This window comes from Amblyomma americanum, chromosome 10 (assembly GCF_052857255.1).
Source record: "Amblyomma americanum isolate KBUSLIRL-KWMA chromosome 10, ASM5285725v1, whole genome shotgun sequence".
Classification (NCBI taxonomy): domain Eukaryota; kingdom Metazoa; phylum Arthropoda; class Arachnida; order Ixodida; family Ixodidae; genus Amblyomma; species Amblyomma americanum.
This window is the reverse complement of record NC_135506.1, coordinates 6,670,329-6,690,154: the sequence shown is the minus strand read 5'-3', so window position 1 is coordinate 6,690,154 and position 19,826 is coordinate 6,670,329. Positions and strand designations below refer to the sequence as shown.

At 49.1% G+C, this 19,826-nt stretch overlaps 1 protein-coding gene across 1 annotated transcript; it reads right to left on the bottom strand.

The window, feature by feature from the left end:
• Window positions 1–5,369: 5,369 nt before the first annotated feature.
• LOC144108882 (chitin deacetylase 7-like) lies at window positions 5,370–15,632 on the bottom strand. Its single transcript, XM_077642114.1, has 5 exons — window positions 15,140–15,632; window positions 8,969–9,443; window positions 7,993–8,205; window positions 6,605–6,850; window positions 5,370–6,165 (listed from the first exon to the last, which is right to left on the bottom strand). The coding sequence occupies exons 2-5, from the start codon at window positions 9,334–9,336 to the stop codon at window positions 5,664–5,666; spliced, it is 1,329 nt and encodes a 442-aa protein (XP_077498240.1). The 5' UTR covers window positions 9,337–9,443; window positions 15,140–15,632; the 3' UTR covers window positions 5,370–5,663.
• Between the last annotated feature and the right edge of the window lie 4,194 nt (window positions 15,633–19,826).

Sequence of the window (19,826 nt, the reverse complement as noted above, 5' to 3'; positions counted from 1 at the left end):
CCGCCGCACCTCGGTGGAGTCGCCACTGCCCCACCGCTCCGCAGCTGCGGCCGCCGTTCACTCCGAAGGAGAACGCACGCTCACTCCCATTTCGGCCCGCGTCAGTGGTAACTGTCAAGCCTTTATATTTTGCCCCCTACGCTTTACGCAAAGACCGCGTAGTCAGCCCCTTTCCCATGGGCGAAATCTGAAACAACGGATTAACGTTTGCGCGCTCTCTCCTTGAGCCCGACTGGGTATGGTCGAACGTATGCTTCGAGCATAGACGTCAACACGTTCTGCCCTTATATTTGGCTAAAAAGCAATGCTTTCAGCTTCTATAGTTCGTCTTCCCGTAGGTTCTTTATGAACGTATAGAATGATATGCAGCATGTAATACTTGGAAGGCAGGTTTCAAAGAGTAAAGGTTCTGCAGAGCAAATATAGCTCCTGAAATTTCAAGCGCAGCTGCTTTAAGTTTGCATAACAGCGGCATTAGCAAGAATTCATGGTGCTACCCAGGAAAACGCGTCATGCCATTCGCAAAAGGAACGGTTATAGACGGAACCCAATCATGGCTGCAGGAGCAGAGCACGTTGCAAGCAGGCGACGTCCAAGATTTCCTCTTGGAAAGGCATTTTGAAGTTTGGCGACCACCCGTCCCACCCCATGACAACGCAAAAATTAAGTCACTTGTTTACAGTAACTGCAAGCATGAACTAACTGCCAGCAATGCAAAATTAGTTAGGAACTGCGCTCTGTCTCAATAAAATCAGCATTTACGAGCGAGCAGACTTATCTGAGAGGCGATGACTACCAGCTTTGCACCATTCTCCTGCATATCTGTTGCCTCGTCATCGCTTTCGATAAACCTCCCGTGAGCATGAACTTTCCTCACGTCATTCAGGAAACAAAGTAGCACCACAAAAAGTTTTCCGCAACTTAACGAAGCTCCACTAAACCTCACAGCAATGCGCGTTACGCCTGGCTTAGCTTACAATGTAAGGAACTAAAAATGAACATTTGCAATGCTTACATGTTTGTAAATGTCCCTGAATTCAAGAAAATAGAGGGCATTGGGCATTCAAGTGCATAATCTGAGGTCTTTTACAATGATATTTAAACCAAACATTTTAGGCAGTTTCAGGACACGTCGCAGGTTGGATATATGTGGACAACAAAAAATGGCGCTATTTATGGTAGCTGAAGTCACTCATTAGACATACGTACTTTCTGAAATTGCAATACTCAGTACGCGTCAATATCTGTTGCAGCATACGCAGCTTAATTGTACTAGTTGCTTTTGTTACGTTCTGTTAACGTTAGTCAGGCCAGAAATGGCGACAAAGAAGCTTGCGTCCAACTCGAAAATTGTTAATTGGGCTAACTCGAGTCCTCAAACAGAAAGCATGCAGTTCGGCGGCGCAGCGATAAAACAAGTGCTCGGCCAACGAAGGTCAGAATGACGGTCGCTCTCGGCCTTGCAAAATTTAAAGGCGACAAGGAACTTGAAACACGCCTAATGCGCTTACGACAATTTTGAACATGAAGAGAGACTTGCACGCAGCTACAGTCATTCCAGAGAAATCTGGTGACCTCTCGTTTGACAACAAAAGCGGAAAGGCCGCGGGCCATTGGCTTCGAGCGCAGAACAATGCACTACAATGCTTCTTACTTGCTCGCACAGTAGTAATTAGCATTCTTTTGAGATATGAATACAGGCCTCTCGTTTAAGGAAGTTGTGATGTATACAAGGGTGAAAATAAGTTCATTCAGGACGTGCGAAAAGCGATATCGTCGTAATAAAGTACCTTCTACACCTCCCAGCAATCAATTTATTTGACAGTTCAACGACTCAAGTATCGTCTCAAGCCACCGGCTACGGCGCTATCGGATTTACGGCTCAAGCGTCGCAGAGAATTTTTCGCGATATAGTATTTTTTTATGGGACGAGCACAAAACATTCGTTATCTGAGTCTTCGTTAACTTGTCATTTAATCAGGGACCATGATATATACGAGAGGAAGTGATCAGAGTATTTCCTTCCAGATTTAAAACCCCAAATGCTCGACATAGTTCTGAGGAATGGGAGAAGTGACTCCTTATTTTAAATGTTCTCATCGAGCAAAGTTTGTGATGAAGAATCTGTGCACAAGTGGACTGTGTTGAAGATACTCAGCGCAAGCATCTTCATTTTGTTTTCTTTAATTTCGGTGCTGCGCTCAGCATGTCCCAGCGGGCTACAGCGCCAAACCAGGCAAAAGCCACCCGCCGCCGCAGATGCAGGCAGGGAGCGATCGGTGGGGTTGTCGCGCCTCTAGCGGCAGCGGGCGGCGTAACTCCCGGAGAAAAACTCGCATTGCTTCCGCGACGAATGCGAAGGCTGTACCAAAGAGCGCGCGCGTCCCCATCAAGAGCGGCCGTGGTTTGTCATGCGACAAAAGAACCGCGCGAAAGCAAGTTGTGCTTGGGCTACATGTCTACGTTTCGAATAGGGTGTGAGCTTGACCTTAGAAATATTAATGTTACAGTGAAGCGCCTTTAGACGCTGTGGTCTCCGCAAAGCTCATCTATTGTTTAAATTCTCTCCCCGGTTCGGTTTATATGTTGGCTTCCTAGGAGTTCGAATTCGATTATCGCCATTATAGTGTGCGATATTACTCAAGGCTTTGCTGTATTTTTCCATTTACAGCACACCGCATACTCGGGTGGTTTTCAGTGAGAAGTCCTTAAAAAATAAAACACCAGCTCTAAACCGCAGATAAGTCGAATTCGGTGTATTCATAAACACGAAATGTCAGTTTATTCCGCTAAGTTGCTTTCGCCCAAGTTTCCAATTGCACTTTGAAAATAGAAGGACGTTTAACGGGAGCGTTCGCTACGTGGGATGTAGAAATGGCTGAGGAGGACGTGCCATATATTTCAGCGGAGGTCAACAAAGAGACAACGTTAGTGACGCAACTCGCTGGTGTGCCGCATACAGGAGGTCACGGAGGCAAATGAGAGCGTGCCCAAGGAGCACACTCTGGGTCGCTACAGCGCCAGCATGTTGGGCCACTTGCTGCAAACGTCGCCTGTGTAAATGCAAAGAGGTGCAATTGTTCTTTTTCGCGGTGTGAGGGAGTAATTTAAACGTTCCTTTTCACGTACGCGTGTAAGCTACCAGGCAACATTTAGGCTTACTTTAATCGTTAATTGCAAGCTATTGTCGGGCTATGCTATTTCGATTTTGCTAGAAAGAAAGAGAAAGTTCCTCAAGACTTCAGCGATTCTCCTTCGGCTACACCTACAGGAATTCTGCTTTTTACATTCGTCAATTTGCAATAAAGACGTTTTTATATTTATATTCAAATTTTGACGATGCGACGATGGTGCCGCGTGCCATCATAAAGCCGGAAGGTCAGTCGGGGCAGTGGCAACAACCAAAATAAATATCAAAACAATCTTAAAGAGCTGATCCAGGAGTTAGGGAAGTGGGGAAGCTATCCCTTATATTTTTTTCGTGTTTCAAGGCAGAGCCAGTGCCCTGCCCGTTTTGCGGGCAACGCTACATACAACATCAACTTTTATTAATTTGAATTTTAAGGAAACCGAAAGTTTGTTCGAACAGTACGAATTTAGCATTTAATTTTAATGAACTCCAAGTTGACGGGGTCAAAGCGTTCATTCGAATTCAGGGAGCACGAATTAAACGAGTTAGCGTCCCATATAGTGTACACAATTAAAAAAAGGAGTGAGGAAGGCTCTATTATAAAGCTTGCTACGCACATCCCGGCCCAATAAATTTCGCCTTTATCCGTAGCGTGAACTTAACGTCAATCTACGCGGTATATTCCATATGCTAACTTGCTTTTTTTTTAATCATGTGCACAATGTGAACAAGGGAGGGAAAACCTCATGGCGCATGCCAACGTTTCGACAAGTGGACTTGACTGCCTGACGGCAGGGCAACTATCGACTTGCTGCTGACGGCATGCACGAGACAATGTAAGTCAGTGCCTCGGCGGTGTGCTAAGGTTCTTGTACAGCTATAGTATTTTGAGCGGACGAATCTCATATGTCGTGTTGTTTTACGAAGCGTTCCTAAAAGCTCACACATGCGCAACCTAGTGTGCCGAGATTTACGATTTTCAAACGTGGTAGAGTGATTTAACAGAACCTTTTCATTTTCGAGCAAGTTCAAATGTTCTCCGAAAGGTTATGCTCAGTCTCGCGAGTATAAAGTTAACAGTGCTCTGCAAGGTCTCCAACGCAGCAGGGTGACGGTGACCTGGCGCTGATGGCTCACCCGAGCGCTCGGTTAGAAACGGCGCTAAAGCAGGAAGGACGCTTGCAAAAGAGGCATCACGCGGCGCTGACTAACAGAACCGGACGAGCCACGAGTGCCAGGCGGTATTCTTTCTTTTACTTTTTTTTTGCTTTCTGTGCCACATGGGTATGCGAGATCGTTGTATCTTTTTTTTTCTGCATACATTGATTCCTTTTTACTCTCTTCTTCCTTCTGTTTCTTGCTGCGTGGTTTTTGATGCCACAAAAAAAGTGCTCCCTTACTTCGTTAGTTGCAAGGGAGCATTTGTATTTTTACTTGCTCCTTTTTTAGTTACTTTTACTTAAAAAGCGTTACTTTTGTAAATCATGTACCATTTCATGGTGCCTTTAAAGCGTTAAGGGCACGACGCGATAGCGTTAATGCCCATTTATGCGGAATTGGCAATTCTCCACTTTATGTTCTTAGATACCTGGGAGTCCTCATACCACTCCTGGCGCTGTGGTGAAGCGGTTAAGCGAACCGCCACCGCCCTGTGATGGCAGGTGCTGCCACCAGTGGGGCTTGTGAGACCCAGGTAGCTCTTCCCGAGAAACCTCTGGCACCTGTCACGATGGGCAGTTTGCTCACAATCCGATGGGCAGGTTGCGATGACGCCACAAGGTCATGTGAACTAGATGGCACACCTGGGTTGCATCTCTGGGAATTTTTTAGCGAATTGTTCGCTCACGACACCGACACTAATGGCGATGCACACTTTTCAGCGACACGGGCTCCTTAACGGTACCGCATTAAGAAAAAAATTGTAATTTAAGGTCGTAGTATTTATGGCAAACTTCATTTTGAGCTGTGTTCCTCTGAGACTTCACAAAGCGACCGGCTACTCTTTGTATATCCGAGGTATAATGAGCGCCATTTTGGAACGACAGATATCTGCTCCACTGTCGCCCTGTCGTGATGTCACCTTGCACGATGCTCTGAGGTGAGGGACTACTGAGCCGAAACAATTCAACGTGCCGAGTTTCGAAACATGCATGAATTACGCACTGGTAGAGGAAAAAAAAATAGCTCACAGGATGATTGGGAAACGCGAGATTCAGTGGCAGCTGTTTGCATTGGTGAGTATAACTGTTTATTCGTTATCGGTCTTACCTGGGACAGTGTGCGTGGCGTTCCTGATCACTTAACGTGGCGCGTTGCATTGACGTCACTCTTGACGCAACTGCACACTGACCAATCAGCGTATCTCGCTCTTACGCCGACAACGTCAACACCGCAGCCATCAACAGCTCTCGCTGCAAAGTTTCATAAACGTTCCAGGTCCGGGTCGCAGGGGAGCATCAGCTGCAAGTGTAATTGGACAGGTGTGATTGGATGGAATCAGATGACGTCACCAAAAAATGGGAGAAGAGAGCTGCTAGAAATGGTGGACTTTACGGCGTCTGAGTAACCGTGTCACTAAAACACACGCACACACAACTAGGACAGAGCAACATAGAAAAACGTAGGTGGCACTAAAGCTCTGCTCGGCGGCGTCTGTGCTGCTTCGCTCCATCTTCGCCGCCCGCACTGTGTCGTCTTGTAGCCACGGGTATTTGTCAGGGCACGGCTTGCAGCCTACAAGGAACTTGGTCTGGACGTTCGACGCGTCCGGAAAGGGGCAAGTGTGGATCTCCGGGCAGCGTCGGAAGTAGGTGGCCCTCGAGCACTTGGCCTGCGCGTATTCGCCCAGAGGTTTCGGATTCCGCATGAACCGCACCACTTCTTCGACGGTGACCACGAACACGTCGTCCTTGGTGAGGAGCCAGTCAACGAAGGAGAGATAGCCCCGCCTTCGCTCCGGATCCGACAGCCAGGTTGAGTGAATGAAGACGGGGAAGGGAGCCCGGTTTGTGTGGTAGTAGCCTTCGAAGTTTGACCTGCGGGGGAACCATGGATGGTGAATGCAGAGCAACGTAAGGCATATGACAGGTGGCCACCTAACCTAACCTAACCTAACCTAACCTAACCTAACCTAACCAAGATGACAGGTGGCCCACCTAGGTCCGGCCGCTCCGGCTACGCGGCTTCAAACGGTCGCCGACGCCGGACGATTTTTTTTCGACATGGCAAAACAAACGGTCTCGCGTTAAAACAAAAACAAAAGTTGTGTGTGTCGTTTTTCCTTCACTACCCTCATCCTCAAGCGCTGCTTATCCGACGATGTCTGAAAACCAGCTATAGCCCAGCAACTTGCCCTTCTCAAAGCAAACACGACCAAGCTCCGCGGTGGACTGTGCAGCAGTTAGTCCCATGTTGCTAATCTTTGGGTTAGAGTTAACAACACTTCTCTTCGGCACAGTAGGAGCAGCAGCTAACCTGAGGTAGTCGGCCGTGTCTTCCGCCGTGCTTGGCATCGGTGCGCAGGCGTCGGGCATGGCGCATGCGCTCTGCTGGACCCGCGAGCCGTCGTCACGTCGCGCGGTCATGTAGAAGGTGTTCAGGGGCACCAGCCACATGCCACGGTGGCGTCCGCCGGGGCACGACTCGACGCCGCAGTCAGTCTGCAGGCCGTAGTCCAGCGTGTACGGGAAGAACGGCAGCTTGCTCGGCTTGCGGGTGTAGCTGGGAAGACGTCGAAGGCCATTTTGTGAAAATGACGGTCGTCAGCATTTGCATTGAAAAAAAACGGCCGGGTGTACGTTTATCCTGATGGAGAAGCATTCAGCTGGGGTGGTGCAGAATGTCAGCTTGAAGTGTTCAGTAACTCTGGGTATGGGTGTACATTCATGGTTACGTTCATGGCGTCACACTATAGCATTATGGCGCCACGGGTGAATGCCTCTTGGCATCACAAGTGACGTCGCTGTGTTCAGACCAATCAGAGGTTGGCATTTTGACTAATCAGCGTGGTGTGTTGTCAAGCCATGCGTGACGTCACTTCATTCTTACAATCAGCATGGCGCGTTTTCACGACGTCGTTCGTGAATATGTCACTCCGTTCTGTTTTGCCACAGTGGGCGGAGCTTCACAGCAGACTTCGATCGGTTGTACACAACTGAAGGAAGACATGAGCTCACGCCCAGCGTCGGCGCAGTTAATAGAGAGTTATAGCATAGCACGATCCGCGATGCGCCACCGTGGTGCGCTTCCGCAAGGCGCCACTGCGCATGCACAGAACGCCCTGAGGGTAAGGAGCCTTACCTGAGGGCGCCAGATGGCGCCACGTGCACGTCTGCTGCGTGCGCCCCTGCCGCGTCTGGTCCAATCAGCGCGTACGCAATGGGGCCCCGCGGAAGCGGACCACGGTCGCTGTGCTAAATTAACTTGAGACTACTTGAACCTCAAGTAGTCTCTATAGGTGAACTTGGGCGATATACATGTAGCACATAGAACGGTTTTCTGTTGAAGTAACATTTTTTTTCGTTCTGTTTTTAAAATGAAGCAAAACCAACTTGAGCTTTCTGTCCTAAGAGGAAGTAACCTGGCTTCTCAAGATGGATGTTCGATCACCTATGGCGACAGAACACGAAAGCACACGTAGCCCCCGTCCGAGCAGCATGATTAAGCATTTTGTTATCGTGGGTCATGACAGCATCTAAGGGACCAGATGTCGTGCTCTTTGCGCATGCGCACAGTTTTTCTGGTTAACGCCTGTTTGTCTTTCGCGGCTCGTGGGTCATGCGATCGCGTTTTCCCTCTCGCAGTAATCCTGCGATATTAGCTAGAACGATCGGCATCAGTTCACGTGTATACACTTCACTCACTCAAGGACGACTGATGAGTCGTAAAGAAAGCCGTGCTTTCGCATCATGGTGTACCCGTCTCCGAGTCCGATCTCGAGGTACGGTGCGCGGGCTCCCACCATGTCTCGCTCGGGGATGAGTGCGTAGTCCCTCATAAGGTGGCGCTCGCCTACAAACTCCGCCTCCCAACCGGACATGTCCAGTGCGCGCCAGTAGATCAGGCTGTTATGATGCCTGCAGGAATATTAAAAGGCTGTTTCGGAAGCAGAAGTAACGGTACCATCAAATGGCGGCACGCGATGCTGTGGCTGCAGCACACCACACCTGAAGACTTACCTTAAAATTTACTGCACCGAATAGATTATTATGAAATTTCAATATTAACGGAGGCAACCTGACAGACACTAGCTGCAGAAACGCCATGGCATTCAGTGCCACGAGGGCGGATTGAAGGGTGTCAACACCCCCACCCCCCTTCCTATCGAGAATTTTTCTGTTGAAAAATTAACCGCACTGACCCTACCTTAGCGAATTAATTTTAAAATATTGGTAGGCTTTTAACAGGGTTAGAACGAGTAGACGTGCGAAACCATGTGATTAGTGTGGTCGGCTCACGGTTTTGCTTCGTGTTTAGTTTAACACGAGGCGTGGCCGGCTGCGGCGCTAGCATTGTGCTCTCGTGCAGTGGCCAGCGAAGCTGATCTGTTCGCGTCGCCGCGGGTTAGAAACCCAGTCGCGACAATATTTTATTTCTCCAGGTTGGCCAAGGTCACCCTGAAGGTCAATCTTCACATAAGATTCCTTGTTGGAACCACGTTAAGTAAGGTCACCGTCAAGGTCAAGCTTTACACAAGACTTGTTTGGAACTGTTTTAAGTGGTGCTTTCGCTCCAAAATGTGTGCTGTGGTAACATCCCCTCTAGTCCCTCCCACACGCATGCTCCTAGAGTTGCTGATAAGTGTCTTCGAATGCAGCCGAACACAGAATCCTCACTCACGTGATGGAGTGCAGCGCTATCTCGTTTCCCGCGCTGTGCAGTTCGTGCACGAATGAGTAGTCCGTGTATCCGGCCGACACGAAGAAGGTGGCGGCCACGTTGCAGCCGTTGGCCCTGTTGCGCCGCCTGCCGGGGGCCAGCAGCTCTCGGTAGAAGTCCATGTTCTGCTCGTTGACGGCGTCGTCGAACGTGAGCATGACGAACTGCGGCATCGCGGCGGCGCTCAGGTTGCCCGGAGGGTGGTTACTCATGCAGAGGCAGTTATCTTCCAGGCGGCAAATGGCAGGGTCGCACTCGACACACCGCCCCACGTCGGAGGCGCAGAGGATAAAGACCGCCAAGAACAGGCAGCAGACTGCTTTCGTCATCGCTCAGCCGGCTGCTCGATTCTGATGCAGCTTTTTTTATTTCAAAGCAAGAGTCTATTGCGATAGTGTTTCTTTTGGAGACGTTACTTGAAGACTACGGCGATGATCTAAAATGAGGAAAAATTAAATGTAGGAAACTGCATACGGATTTAGGAGACCAGTGTACGAGAGCGAAGGTATAATAAATAAAGCAAGTTATGGAATTGAACAAATTAATGATGTATTTTTGTGCACAACGCTGCGTCGTGGACTACGAGGTGTGCCGTTGTGGCGGGATGAGAAATCATATCAGCCCGGAATATAATTAACGTGCAATTTCTATGCACTAGTATTTTCGCATTTCCACTTCGACGAAATTACGCCGCCGCAATCGGGATCGAACCCGCCACCTTGGGCTCAGCGGCCAAGCGACATGGCCACTCCAGCGCTACAGGTAATTATAGCGATTTATGGGTGCGGCAGGTTTTGAGCGCGTCTGAATTAATATAAGCCCCTCCTAGCCAAAATACAGTCTAACCTCCAGTAACAGTGGCATGTGAAACTTAGGTTGTTCAGTAACTTACTTAATTTGTTCACTTAAATGAACAGTAAAGCACTCAATACGCGTCGCCCCCACCCCCCGCCCCCTTCCCTCGAGAATTTGTCAAACATCCTGTATACGGAAGCCATTTGGGTGCCACGGCAGCAGGGTACGGAAATTAGTCTGTGCACGGACCAGCTGTTTCGGGCAAAAGGCGGCATTAATTGCCGGCAGTTTCTAGGGCGCATTTCAATTGTTTTTTTTTTTGAAAAGGGCTTGTCGGAAATACCTGCGCAGATGTCTAAACAACTCCCCTGGCCTGCGTCATCATCGCACCTGCTTCTGTCCTGGTGAGCTTCGTTGTACAGCAGGTGCGACAAGTAGCGAAATACAGCTTAAGAGAACTTCCTGTTGGGCTAGTTGGTAATCGGTCATTGTACTTTAAGGGCGCCAAAACCACACACACACACACACACACACACACACACACACACACACACACACACACACACACACACACACACACACACACACACACACACACACACACACACACACACACACACACACACACACACACACACACACACACACACACACACACACACACACACACACACACACACACGCACACACACACACACACACACACACACAGAGAGAGAGAGAGAGAAGAGAACAGGACATGGCGCTCTGTTCCGTTCTCTTCTCTAGTGTGTGTGTGTGGTTCTGGCGCCTTTAAAGTACAATGACAAGTAGCGAGGCGGCTCTAATCGGGTGAACAAAAGCGGTGGGAGAAGGCTCGACACGAAGCGAAAGTGAAAGACTTTGCCCATCATTCCACGCCCTCTGACGTCACGTTGTTTACACCAAGCAGGGACGTATCGAAGCATCGTCGATGCCCCCTCTTTGACCACTCACTTCTCGCTCGCCCGAGGGTGTAAAACTAATGGGAAGTAACCTGGGTGTAAAACTGTGCTCCAGGATGAACTGAGATGGTTTCGACTATTCACAAGCTGCAGCGTAACGGTTAAGTGTCACTCGTGATCGTTTATTCTTGAATTTAATTATTTACGTACCTTAAAAGCCTTTCCCGGTATTGCATGGGTGGGGGATTATGTAATCTCGGAAGGACATATTCGTGAATGGTTATAGAATAAAATGCATGTGTACAGCAGTTCGCGGCGGAAACGTTATTAACCTTATTTTAAAGGAAAAAATAATTCCAAAAGAATTGCTTATTACAAAGCGCCGTAAAAAATTCAGCAGACGCACTTAAGGCTGCTTGCGTGTCGGAATGCGAAAGCATTATTGCTCCTGGGTACATTGTTTATGCGTATACGCATAAACATAGTACCCATACTACGCATAGATGTTTTGTACGAGTTTATGTGTCTGCGTACGTATTGGTTGCGCACCAGACCGCAAACCTTCGCACTCTCTCGATGCACGGCAATGATGTTGGCCAAGTTTGCAGGTCGTGAGAGCAAGGCGTGGACGTTTGGTGTCGTATGACACCACCGTGAACGCTGTACGACGAGCGGTTGCATCACAAGTTTGATATGAAAGTCTAGGACGGCGTACAATTGAAAGTGCTTATGTCGTTGGTTCGAACCCTTGCCGCACGCTAGCCTCCAACTTCACTACAAACTAGCACATGCAAGCTATATGCGACAAGAAATCATATGACACCGCCCTGAACGCTGTATAACAAACTGTTGCTCACAATTTTGGCACGAATGTCGGGAAAACTGGCGCTACATGGAGATCGGTCAGTGGCGAGTATATGCAGACGAACGACATGTATAGGATTGTCTGAAGTAGCGGTGCTCGGCTTGCTGTGTGCGTCATACGGCCGCTTGATGACACCGCCCTATTTTTATGCCATCCCTGGGGTTTTCTGTGCCATCTGGGAGTACGCGCGCACGCACAACGAAGTGGGCAGTGGCGCGGGGCGGAACGCTCGCAATATAGGACCGCTGGTCGTTAAAGCACATCTCATTCTGTCCTCATCTCGTCCTGCATGGTTTGGTTTTATGGGGTTTAACGTCCCAAAGCGACTCATGCTATGGGGGACGCTGCAGTGGAGAGTTCCGGGTTATACCGACCACCTAGAGTTCTAACGTGCTCTGACACCGCACAGTACTCGGGCCTCTAGCATTTCACCTCCATTGAAATGCGAACTCCGTGGCCGAGATCGAACCTGCGTCTTTCGGGTCAGCAGCCGAGCGCCGTAACCACTGAGACACCACGGCGGCTCATCTTGTCGTACAGTTCTTTCGTTTGCCACAGCGTAACAATATTAAACGATATCACACACTTAAAAAAAAATAAAAGAAACAAGGTGCGGCCATTACCAACCTTGTCATCCCAGGTGTCACATGGGCATTTCGATGGCGGCGAAATGCAAAAACTTACAAGCAGAAAGCTTTTTTATATCTCCGAAAATGGATCCTGGCAGAAAACGATATAGCTGTATTTTAAAAAGAGAATATGGCCCCTCTGTGTATTAACAACACTTTCGTGCTAAGGAGTCCGACGAGGTCCCCGACATTTTAAACGCCTGTCCTGATAAGCGCCTCAGCAGTGTGTCGATTGGCATCAAATACAATATTATTTCCTCCCTCAAGATAAACTGCAGAGTGTGTAGAGGATTAGTGGATGGATGAACCTCGAGTGCTGGCTTTACAGCATTAATCCGGAATGCCTGCTAGTGGCTTTTCAGAACTTTGAACTTTCTATCTTAGTTACACCTCCGTTAAGTGGGAAGACAGCTTTTGTCTCCAAAAAGAAAGAATTTGCATCAATTCCTGCATTGCTCCCATTCTTAGCGATTTACGTTTAGCAAAATACAACCTATAGTCCTGCGGGACTGTCTCCGGGGAACCAACGTTTTTAAATTTATAGATGACTTTTTACTGACTCCTGACATCGGCTCAGGGTTTTACGAGCATTATTTTTTTTTAAACACTCACATTTCTCGTGCCTTAGTCCACTATCCCGGACGCACGAACCGCCGGAAGATGGAAAAATTCGTTTTTTTTTAATTTAAAGACTGTATTCACTGACAGCCGCGTGTGCTGGGCATATGAACGTCGCTATAATCACCGCTACTATGATTTCATTCGGCGCGTATTTCTAAATAGTCAACAGAGCCACTGTCAATGCCCTAACAAAATCCTGCAAGCACCTACTTGACCAGTTTCACTAAAAAATCTAGATTATCAGCCGCAGGATACCCGAAGCACTTCCAGGTACCTGTTGCCTAGTATAAAGATGAACATGGCTGTGACATGAACCCAAATAAGAAAAATAGAGCAGTCGTTCCCTTCATACATGCATTATACCACCACTTGGAGACATTGCGCAACGTTCACAGGTTCGAGTAGTCTTTCCCGTTCCGTGCAAGCTTTATATATGCTTAGCCTTCTTAGTAGTCCCATGACGACGCCGAGCAATGCATGCGAAACAAATTCGTAGGTTGTACTGAAGGACTGGTTTATGGGCTTCTATTATCCTGTAGACAAATATATGTGGGACAGCAGGGCGTTGTCTGAATGTAGATTAAGGGAGCACAAAAATGACATATGCTTAATTCCAGAGACCGGAACCTACCACTTCAGTGCTCAGAATTGCACAAAGAAAGGTTAAAAAAAAGAGTGCAGGCCATTGTACGATAAGGGCAGAATTTCTTCGAGAAGAAGAAAAGACTGTACCCCGAGGGGCATAACTGAACCACACAGAATCATCGCTCTAGGTGACCTCCTCGTCAGCACCCCTTCCCTTGAGTTATCGGGAGAGGAACTTGCTTATTCGCAAGGCATGCAAAATGCGATTCGCAATCCCTTTCTTGCTTGCGCATTGTGCCTGCTTTTCTATCCGTCGCGCATTAAGCCATGGATGTATGCGCATGCAAAATTTCACATTTAATCTATATAGTTTAAAGTCAGTTCCGTGAGTGTCCCTTTGTGATTTCGTCCGCATCCTTAATGCTGTTGTTAGCAGCATCAACAACGAACAGCCCGCACCCACATCCTTGCAAAAGACGCCCGTGTGCTGTACGATGTCGGTGCACGTTATAAAGATCCCCAGGTTGCCGAAATGAATCTGGAGCGCTCCTTTACGACGCCTCTCAACGAGTTTCGGGATGTCAAACCCCTATCCGTACGCGTGACGATACCATACGCCATACCATACAATGTTATGCCATCTTCATCATGAGCCTAAAAATGTCCACTACATGACAAAGGCCTCTATCATACCCATCCAATGGCCGTGTCCTTTACCAGCTGTGGCCACCTTATCCACGCAAACTTCTAGTGCGAAAGCACTAATAGCTGTGATCTCGGCGAAACCCGTCGGATCACGGGATCACGTGATCCCGGCGGGTTGCGTGGCTCAATTTGCAGCGGCTGTAAAAACAGCTGTGAAGACACTTGGCAATGGCTGGTCGTCTCCTCACCCACTCTGCTCTCTACCTGATCGCCACGGCTATAATTTTCATTTCCACAGCTCGCTGCACTGTCCTCTACTGGATTTCAAGTATTTTCCATGCCTTGCGATACCGAAACATTACTGAAAGAAGAGCATTCGCCGTAGCCCCAGGCGGAAAAATTCGCCTTAGCGGAACGACGCGATAGCGTTAATAATGGCTCCCTTCAGCGGCCTGGTGTCCTCTTTGCATATCTCTTCCCAGACACGGTCACTGTTGGACAAGACAACCTGGTTAGCCTTGGGGTGACGTGTCTGACTCTGTATCCAGGGTGCACGGGTTGACACATCTCACCGCAATTTTGTTTTCAGTGCACTTAATTCACACTCTCATGTGATGACACTTCTATATTCACAACCTTATATTATATATATTTAACTTTATACTCACAATTTATTTGATGTTCTAATCAGCTTCTAAATCCGCCGCTCCATGTGTGACGTCACTACCTTTTCGACCAATCCACATTTTCTCAACAAGCCGCCGGCGCCGCTGGATTCGCCGCTGAACGGGAGCCTTAACACTGTCGCATAAAAATGGCGACCCAACCCTTCTCCATCGCCACAAGTGAACTCGCTCCTCCAAGGCACACCTGGACCACATTATCGTCCGTGTCAGACTCTCAAGAGCGCTAATTAGGTGCCTCGCCCATGTGTCCTCACGTGTTTTGTCACGACACTTTGCGACGCAGTCTACAAAACGTCTCTCGGCCATACAGCAAACACTAAATGACGCGAAGAGGCGAATCCGCGCTCTTTCCAGACATACACGTGTCGTGCCGGTCCACCTACCTGCATCAGGAGATGGCAGTGGGGGCGAGCATCCGCTGCGGACCGTCGCGCGCGACGGAATGAACAGAAACAGGCTGCATAGTCGCACAGCTGGCGGATATCTTCTGGCGCACATTTACTTTTCCATCGTCAAAGCACACACTGACAACGAACGAGAGAGCGAACTGCCACGGCGTTTATGAACCCCATGACGGACAGGTCGATCCGCGTATGAGGCCATGCAATGCAAGAAACAGCAGCAGGCAACGAAGTACGCACACGATCCTGTATTAATTCAGTCCTGAATATTTCCACGCCCGACCTTGCCGAAGCTGCATGTACATACGCCACAGGCAGCTGCTTGATCCTAGATCTCCAGTGTAAATACATATCGTGTGCGAAACGAACAAGACACATACCAAGGACGCTGGGGTTAAAAAGAGGTTCCGGCTTTCCAGCAGGTGCATTGCCCACTGTATACAAAAAACGAATTAACCCGCGCGGTAAACTAACAACCGATCACGACCGTGCGTATATGTACGTGTGGCTACCATCTGGAGTGCAGATTGCTTCTTTAAAGCCTTATTCGCAGAAAAGAAAGAGGGAAACGGCCAGAGGACTTCTTCAATAGAGAATCCCCCCTCCCTTCACCCATAATCTGCCACTAGACAGTTGGCTATCCGCAATGCAATATTTATTTTTACAGATACAGTTGTATCTGCGACGCCTCCTCCGAAACCAACGAGGTGGCGTTCACGATCACGAGACCAGTCCCTGCACGCCCCTTTGTCGTCTTCGGGTGGGGTGCACGCCCACTCGTGATCACGTGACCACCACCTGCACGCACCCCGAGCCTTTGAGTACAACGCGGGCGCGCGATTTTCGAATTGCGCCAGAAATGGACAAAATTTGTTGAACCACAGTGCAACGAATCTTTAATTACAGTCACGTGCCTATCTGCAACAGTAAAAAAGTGAACGATTATTTAGTTAACCGGCTTACTAATAACACGATCCGCCTCTTTTCTGACGCCTGCCAAGACAAGTATTATTATGCCGCAAAAACCATCTTTTTATCGTAAAAAGGTTATTTTTTAAAATTAGTGGCGAAACACTTGGTATAGTAACGCTGCTATCCTTGAAATTTTGAACCAATCAGAGTGCTGATTAATGGACAGTGTATGTGAGAAGCCTCGCCGCTAGTATGATGAAACAACTGCAGAACTGCGGCAGCTCCCGCGGGTACGGCAGCCTCTAGACTTAATTCACACACCGCGACAACGAACGTGGGCAACAGGGAGACACTACAAAGCGCTGGCTTCAACTACGGTTATTGCCGCACGTTGCGCTGCCTTCAACAAAGTTTACTGATGCGCGCTGCGCATGCATACCGTACTTACTCGTGTAATTTGCTCACTTTTTTCTTTCAAATTAGGGCCTCAAAAAAAAAAAAAGGTGCGCAAATTACGCGAGAATTTTCTGAACACGTCCTAGAAAACTACAAAGGTCATAGTGCGCAATATACGATTATATACTGTATATCGCCACCTATACGTAGACCCCTATCTCGCACCGCTCGCTAGCCAACACTCCAAATATGCTTATTACCTCCCGCCTCGCTTCATGTTCCGTAGTTTCCTGCGGGATGGCATGACGGCACGTGCGCAGCTCAATTCAAACAAAAGCGCAACGATACAATGGCGAAGCCAGCCGTGGGAAACAAAGGAGATAACGGAGGATAAAACGCCGAGCTCGCGTGTGGCCCAGCTGACTAGGGGCAAACCGAACAGCAAACGGTTCGGTAGTTTCGTATTCGGGCGCGCGCGCAACAGTTCGTCCGGGAAAGCGACCGCCATGTGCCAGCGAAGCCACTAAACGGCGCGCAGTTCGCAGCTTGGCCATTCGCACCTTCCGCAACCGCACATGGCGACGCGGCCACGCCGATATTCCCAAGCCTGATCTGCGCGCATCGGCGTACATCCTGGCGGTCTGGCGCAGCAAAGAGTGCAAAATATGCGGGTAAAAGTGTTTTTTTCCCCCAAAAATTCGGGTAAAATTTGAGGGTGCGAAAATTATGGTGGGTGCACATTACGCGAGTAAATGCAGTATATGTTGCGGGGCTCTACGGCCCCCTTTTAGCCATTCAAACTGCCCGCGCTCTCTTCCAGTCGTGTAGCTGCGTGCGCATGCAGTGCAAGTGCACATGACCACACAGCTGCTCGCGAGATGCGACAAGTGATCGCTGCGATGGTGAAGAGCAGGGAAAGGAGCTAGGCGCTAGACGATTCCGGAGGGAGCGCTGCTGGGGGCGATTGTGCTTCCGGCGGCGAGCACCGTACGAGGATGAAGACAGAAGACGGAATAGCTGTTTGGCGAGAGTGGCTGCTGCGCGAGCAGCCATGGTTTCATGTGCCGCTTGGGGCCCTTACCTGTGCCACTTTGTCCCATTTGCGTCTCAGTGCGTTTGTGTTCCGCCGCGCTCAGGAGTTAGCGCTAGTTTTGCAGTAGCCATAGCACTGCGCTCTCGAGAGCCTTGACTCCATGCTCTGCTTTGCCACTACGTTCTATTTCGTGCCCCTTGGGAAACGTTGCTTTGGTCCGGAATAAACCGGCTTTTTTTTGCTCACTGTGCGCATGTCACCGGTCAGGCGAGACCACGGCTCGCGGACCCCGTTCCTGGGAAGGCGAGGCCTTTAATATATACATATGTATGCTCAGCGAGCGATAATAAACTTAGCTGAAGTCGTGACTGAAGAAAAAGGAACGCCGACCAAAAGGTTGTTGTTTAAAACGAAGACGTTTCGGCTTCCATACGGAAGCCTTGATCACTGGGCGGAAAGCACAAAGCTTAAGTACGTCGCAGTAATCGCCCCAAGCATCTTGCGTACGTAGGCGGGAGATTGCCTGCGTTGTGGTTAAGGGTTTTGTCTGTAGTTTGGATTATCAGGGATTCCAGATATCGACGTGACAGCCAATTTTTTTCTCTTGCGATGACTGACGCTTCTTCCCAAGCTATATTGTGCGTCGCGGCTTCCACGTGTTCCGCAAGTGCATTAGATGCAATCTTTTTGTTCCTGACGTCGTTCTTGTGGTCCCTCAATCGCCTTTCGAAATTCCCGCTCTCGCCGATATAGCAGTAGTCGCAGTCTGCGCAGGGAATCTTATAGATGACGCCAGGAAACTTCTCTTTCTTTATCTTGTCTTTGGCGGCCACCAGCTCATGCCTCAGCTTGCACGCAGGAACGTGAGCGACGTGCACACCGTAAGTGCGCAGAGCGCGAGCCAAAGACTCGCTCACGCCCAGCACATATGGGATAGCGGCTCGGGCTCGGCAAGGAGGACCAACTGGTTCTGATGGGTGTGAAGACCGTTGAAGAACAGAATCCACGAAGTGCTTGGGGTAGCCGCATTCACTCAATTCTCGGCGCACTTGGCGTAGGTCAGCAGCCCGATCTTCTGGCCTTGGGCAGATGTTTTTGGCACGTCGGACGAGGGAAGCCACGACGGAGCGTTTGTGGAAAACCGGGTGGACAGAATTAAAACGAAGATACCGGCCTGTGTGGGCTTCTTTTCTATAAACTTTGAAAGAAAGGCGGTTTCCACGGCGTTCCACCAAAACGTCCAGAAAAGGAAGACGGCGTGCAGCCTCCTCTACAGTGAATTGAATGGAATCTTCCATGCTATTGATGTGATCGGTGAAAGGACCTAACGCATTCTTTTTGATAATACAGAAACAATCGTCGACGTAACGCACAAAAACCTTTGGGCGCGGTTCGAAGGTAGCCAGTGCGCGAGCTTCTATTGCTTCCATGGTAAGGTTTGCGGTTGTCACCGATATAGATGCGCCCATAGCAGTGCCATGAACTTGTCTATAGACTGTACCCCGGAAAACAAAATAAGTGTTCTCAAGGCAGAACTACAACAGCTTCAGAAGATCCGATGCTTCGATAAGGGTTCTTTCACACAATCCGTCGTCATTCTGCAGCGCTGAGCGGCACACCTCCACAGCCAGATCCACGGGTACGCTGGTGAACAGCGATTTCACATCAAAGGACACCATGACCTCGTCGTCCTCCACCATGACATCACGAACTTTTTCAATAAAATCGAAAGAGTCACGTATGAAAGTCGAGCCCTTTCCAACGAGTGGCGCAAAAACCTTGTGTAAGTAGCCCGACAAGCGGTATAAGGGCGACCGTGTAAAGTCAACTATTGGTCGCATCGGGACGTTTGGCTTATGGATCTTCGGGAGACCATACAAGGCGGGAGCTGACCCATTGTGGCAGAGGAGCTTGAAATAAAGTGACTTGTGGTCCGGTGGAACAAATCGGAAGACGTCAGTCAAAATCTTCTACCCGAACAGACGAGTTTTCGTCAGACTTTAGATTTCATTAGCTGAAGTCAGCGCTTTGTGGTGCATCCCTGTTGTCTGCGTTCGTTGTCGGCAGTGCTAATGTAAGCACGAAGCACCAACTAGCCCAGTAATCAGTTTTGAGCCTTTACAGAGTATCTCCGTACACATTAATCTAGTTTCTCGATGCGAAATAAGTATTCGTTTCATTCAGCTCGCCCCTGCAAAAAGGTGACCCGAATAGAGCTTCCCCACGCGACAGCGGAGCTAAGCGGCGAAAGCAGCTTCGAGGACTTGCGAACATCGGTGCGGCGAGACCTCGAAGGCGCCATCGCTGTGACCAGGAGTACACGAGAAA

Bases quoted from the DNA above. Each gene is read 5' to 3' on its own strand.
- LOC144108882 (XM_077642114.1), bottom strand. From the start codon at position 9,336: ATGACGAAAGCAGTCTGCTGCCTGTTCTTGGCGGTCTTTATCCTCTGC. The intron at 6,851-7,992 runs GTGAGTGAAGTG...ACGTCTTCCCAG, and splicing joins GACTCATCAGTCGTCCTTGA to CTACACCCGCAAGCCGAGCA. The intron at 6,166-6,604 runs GTTAGCTGCTGC...GTTCCCCCGCAG, and splicing joins GACACGGCCGACTACCTCAG to GTCAAACTTCGAAGGCTACT.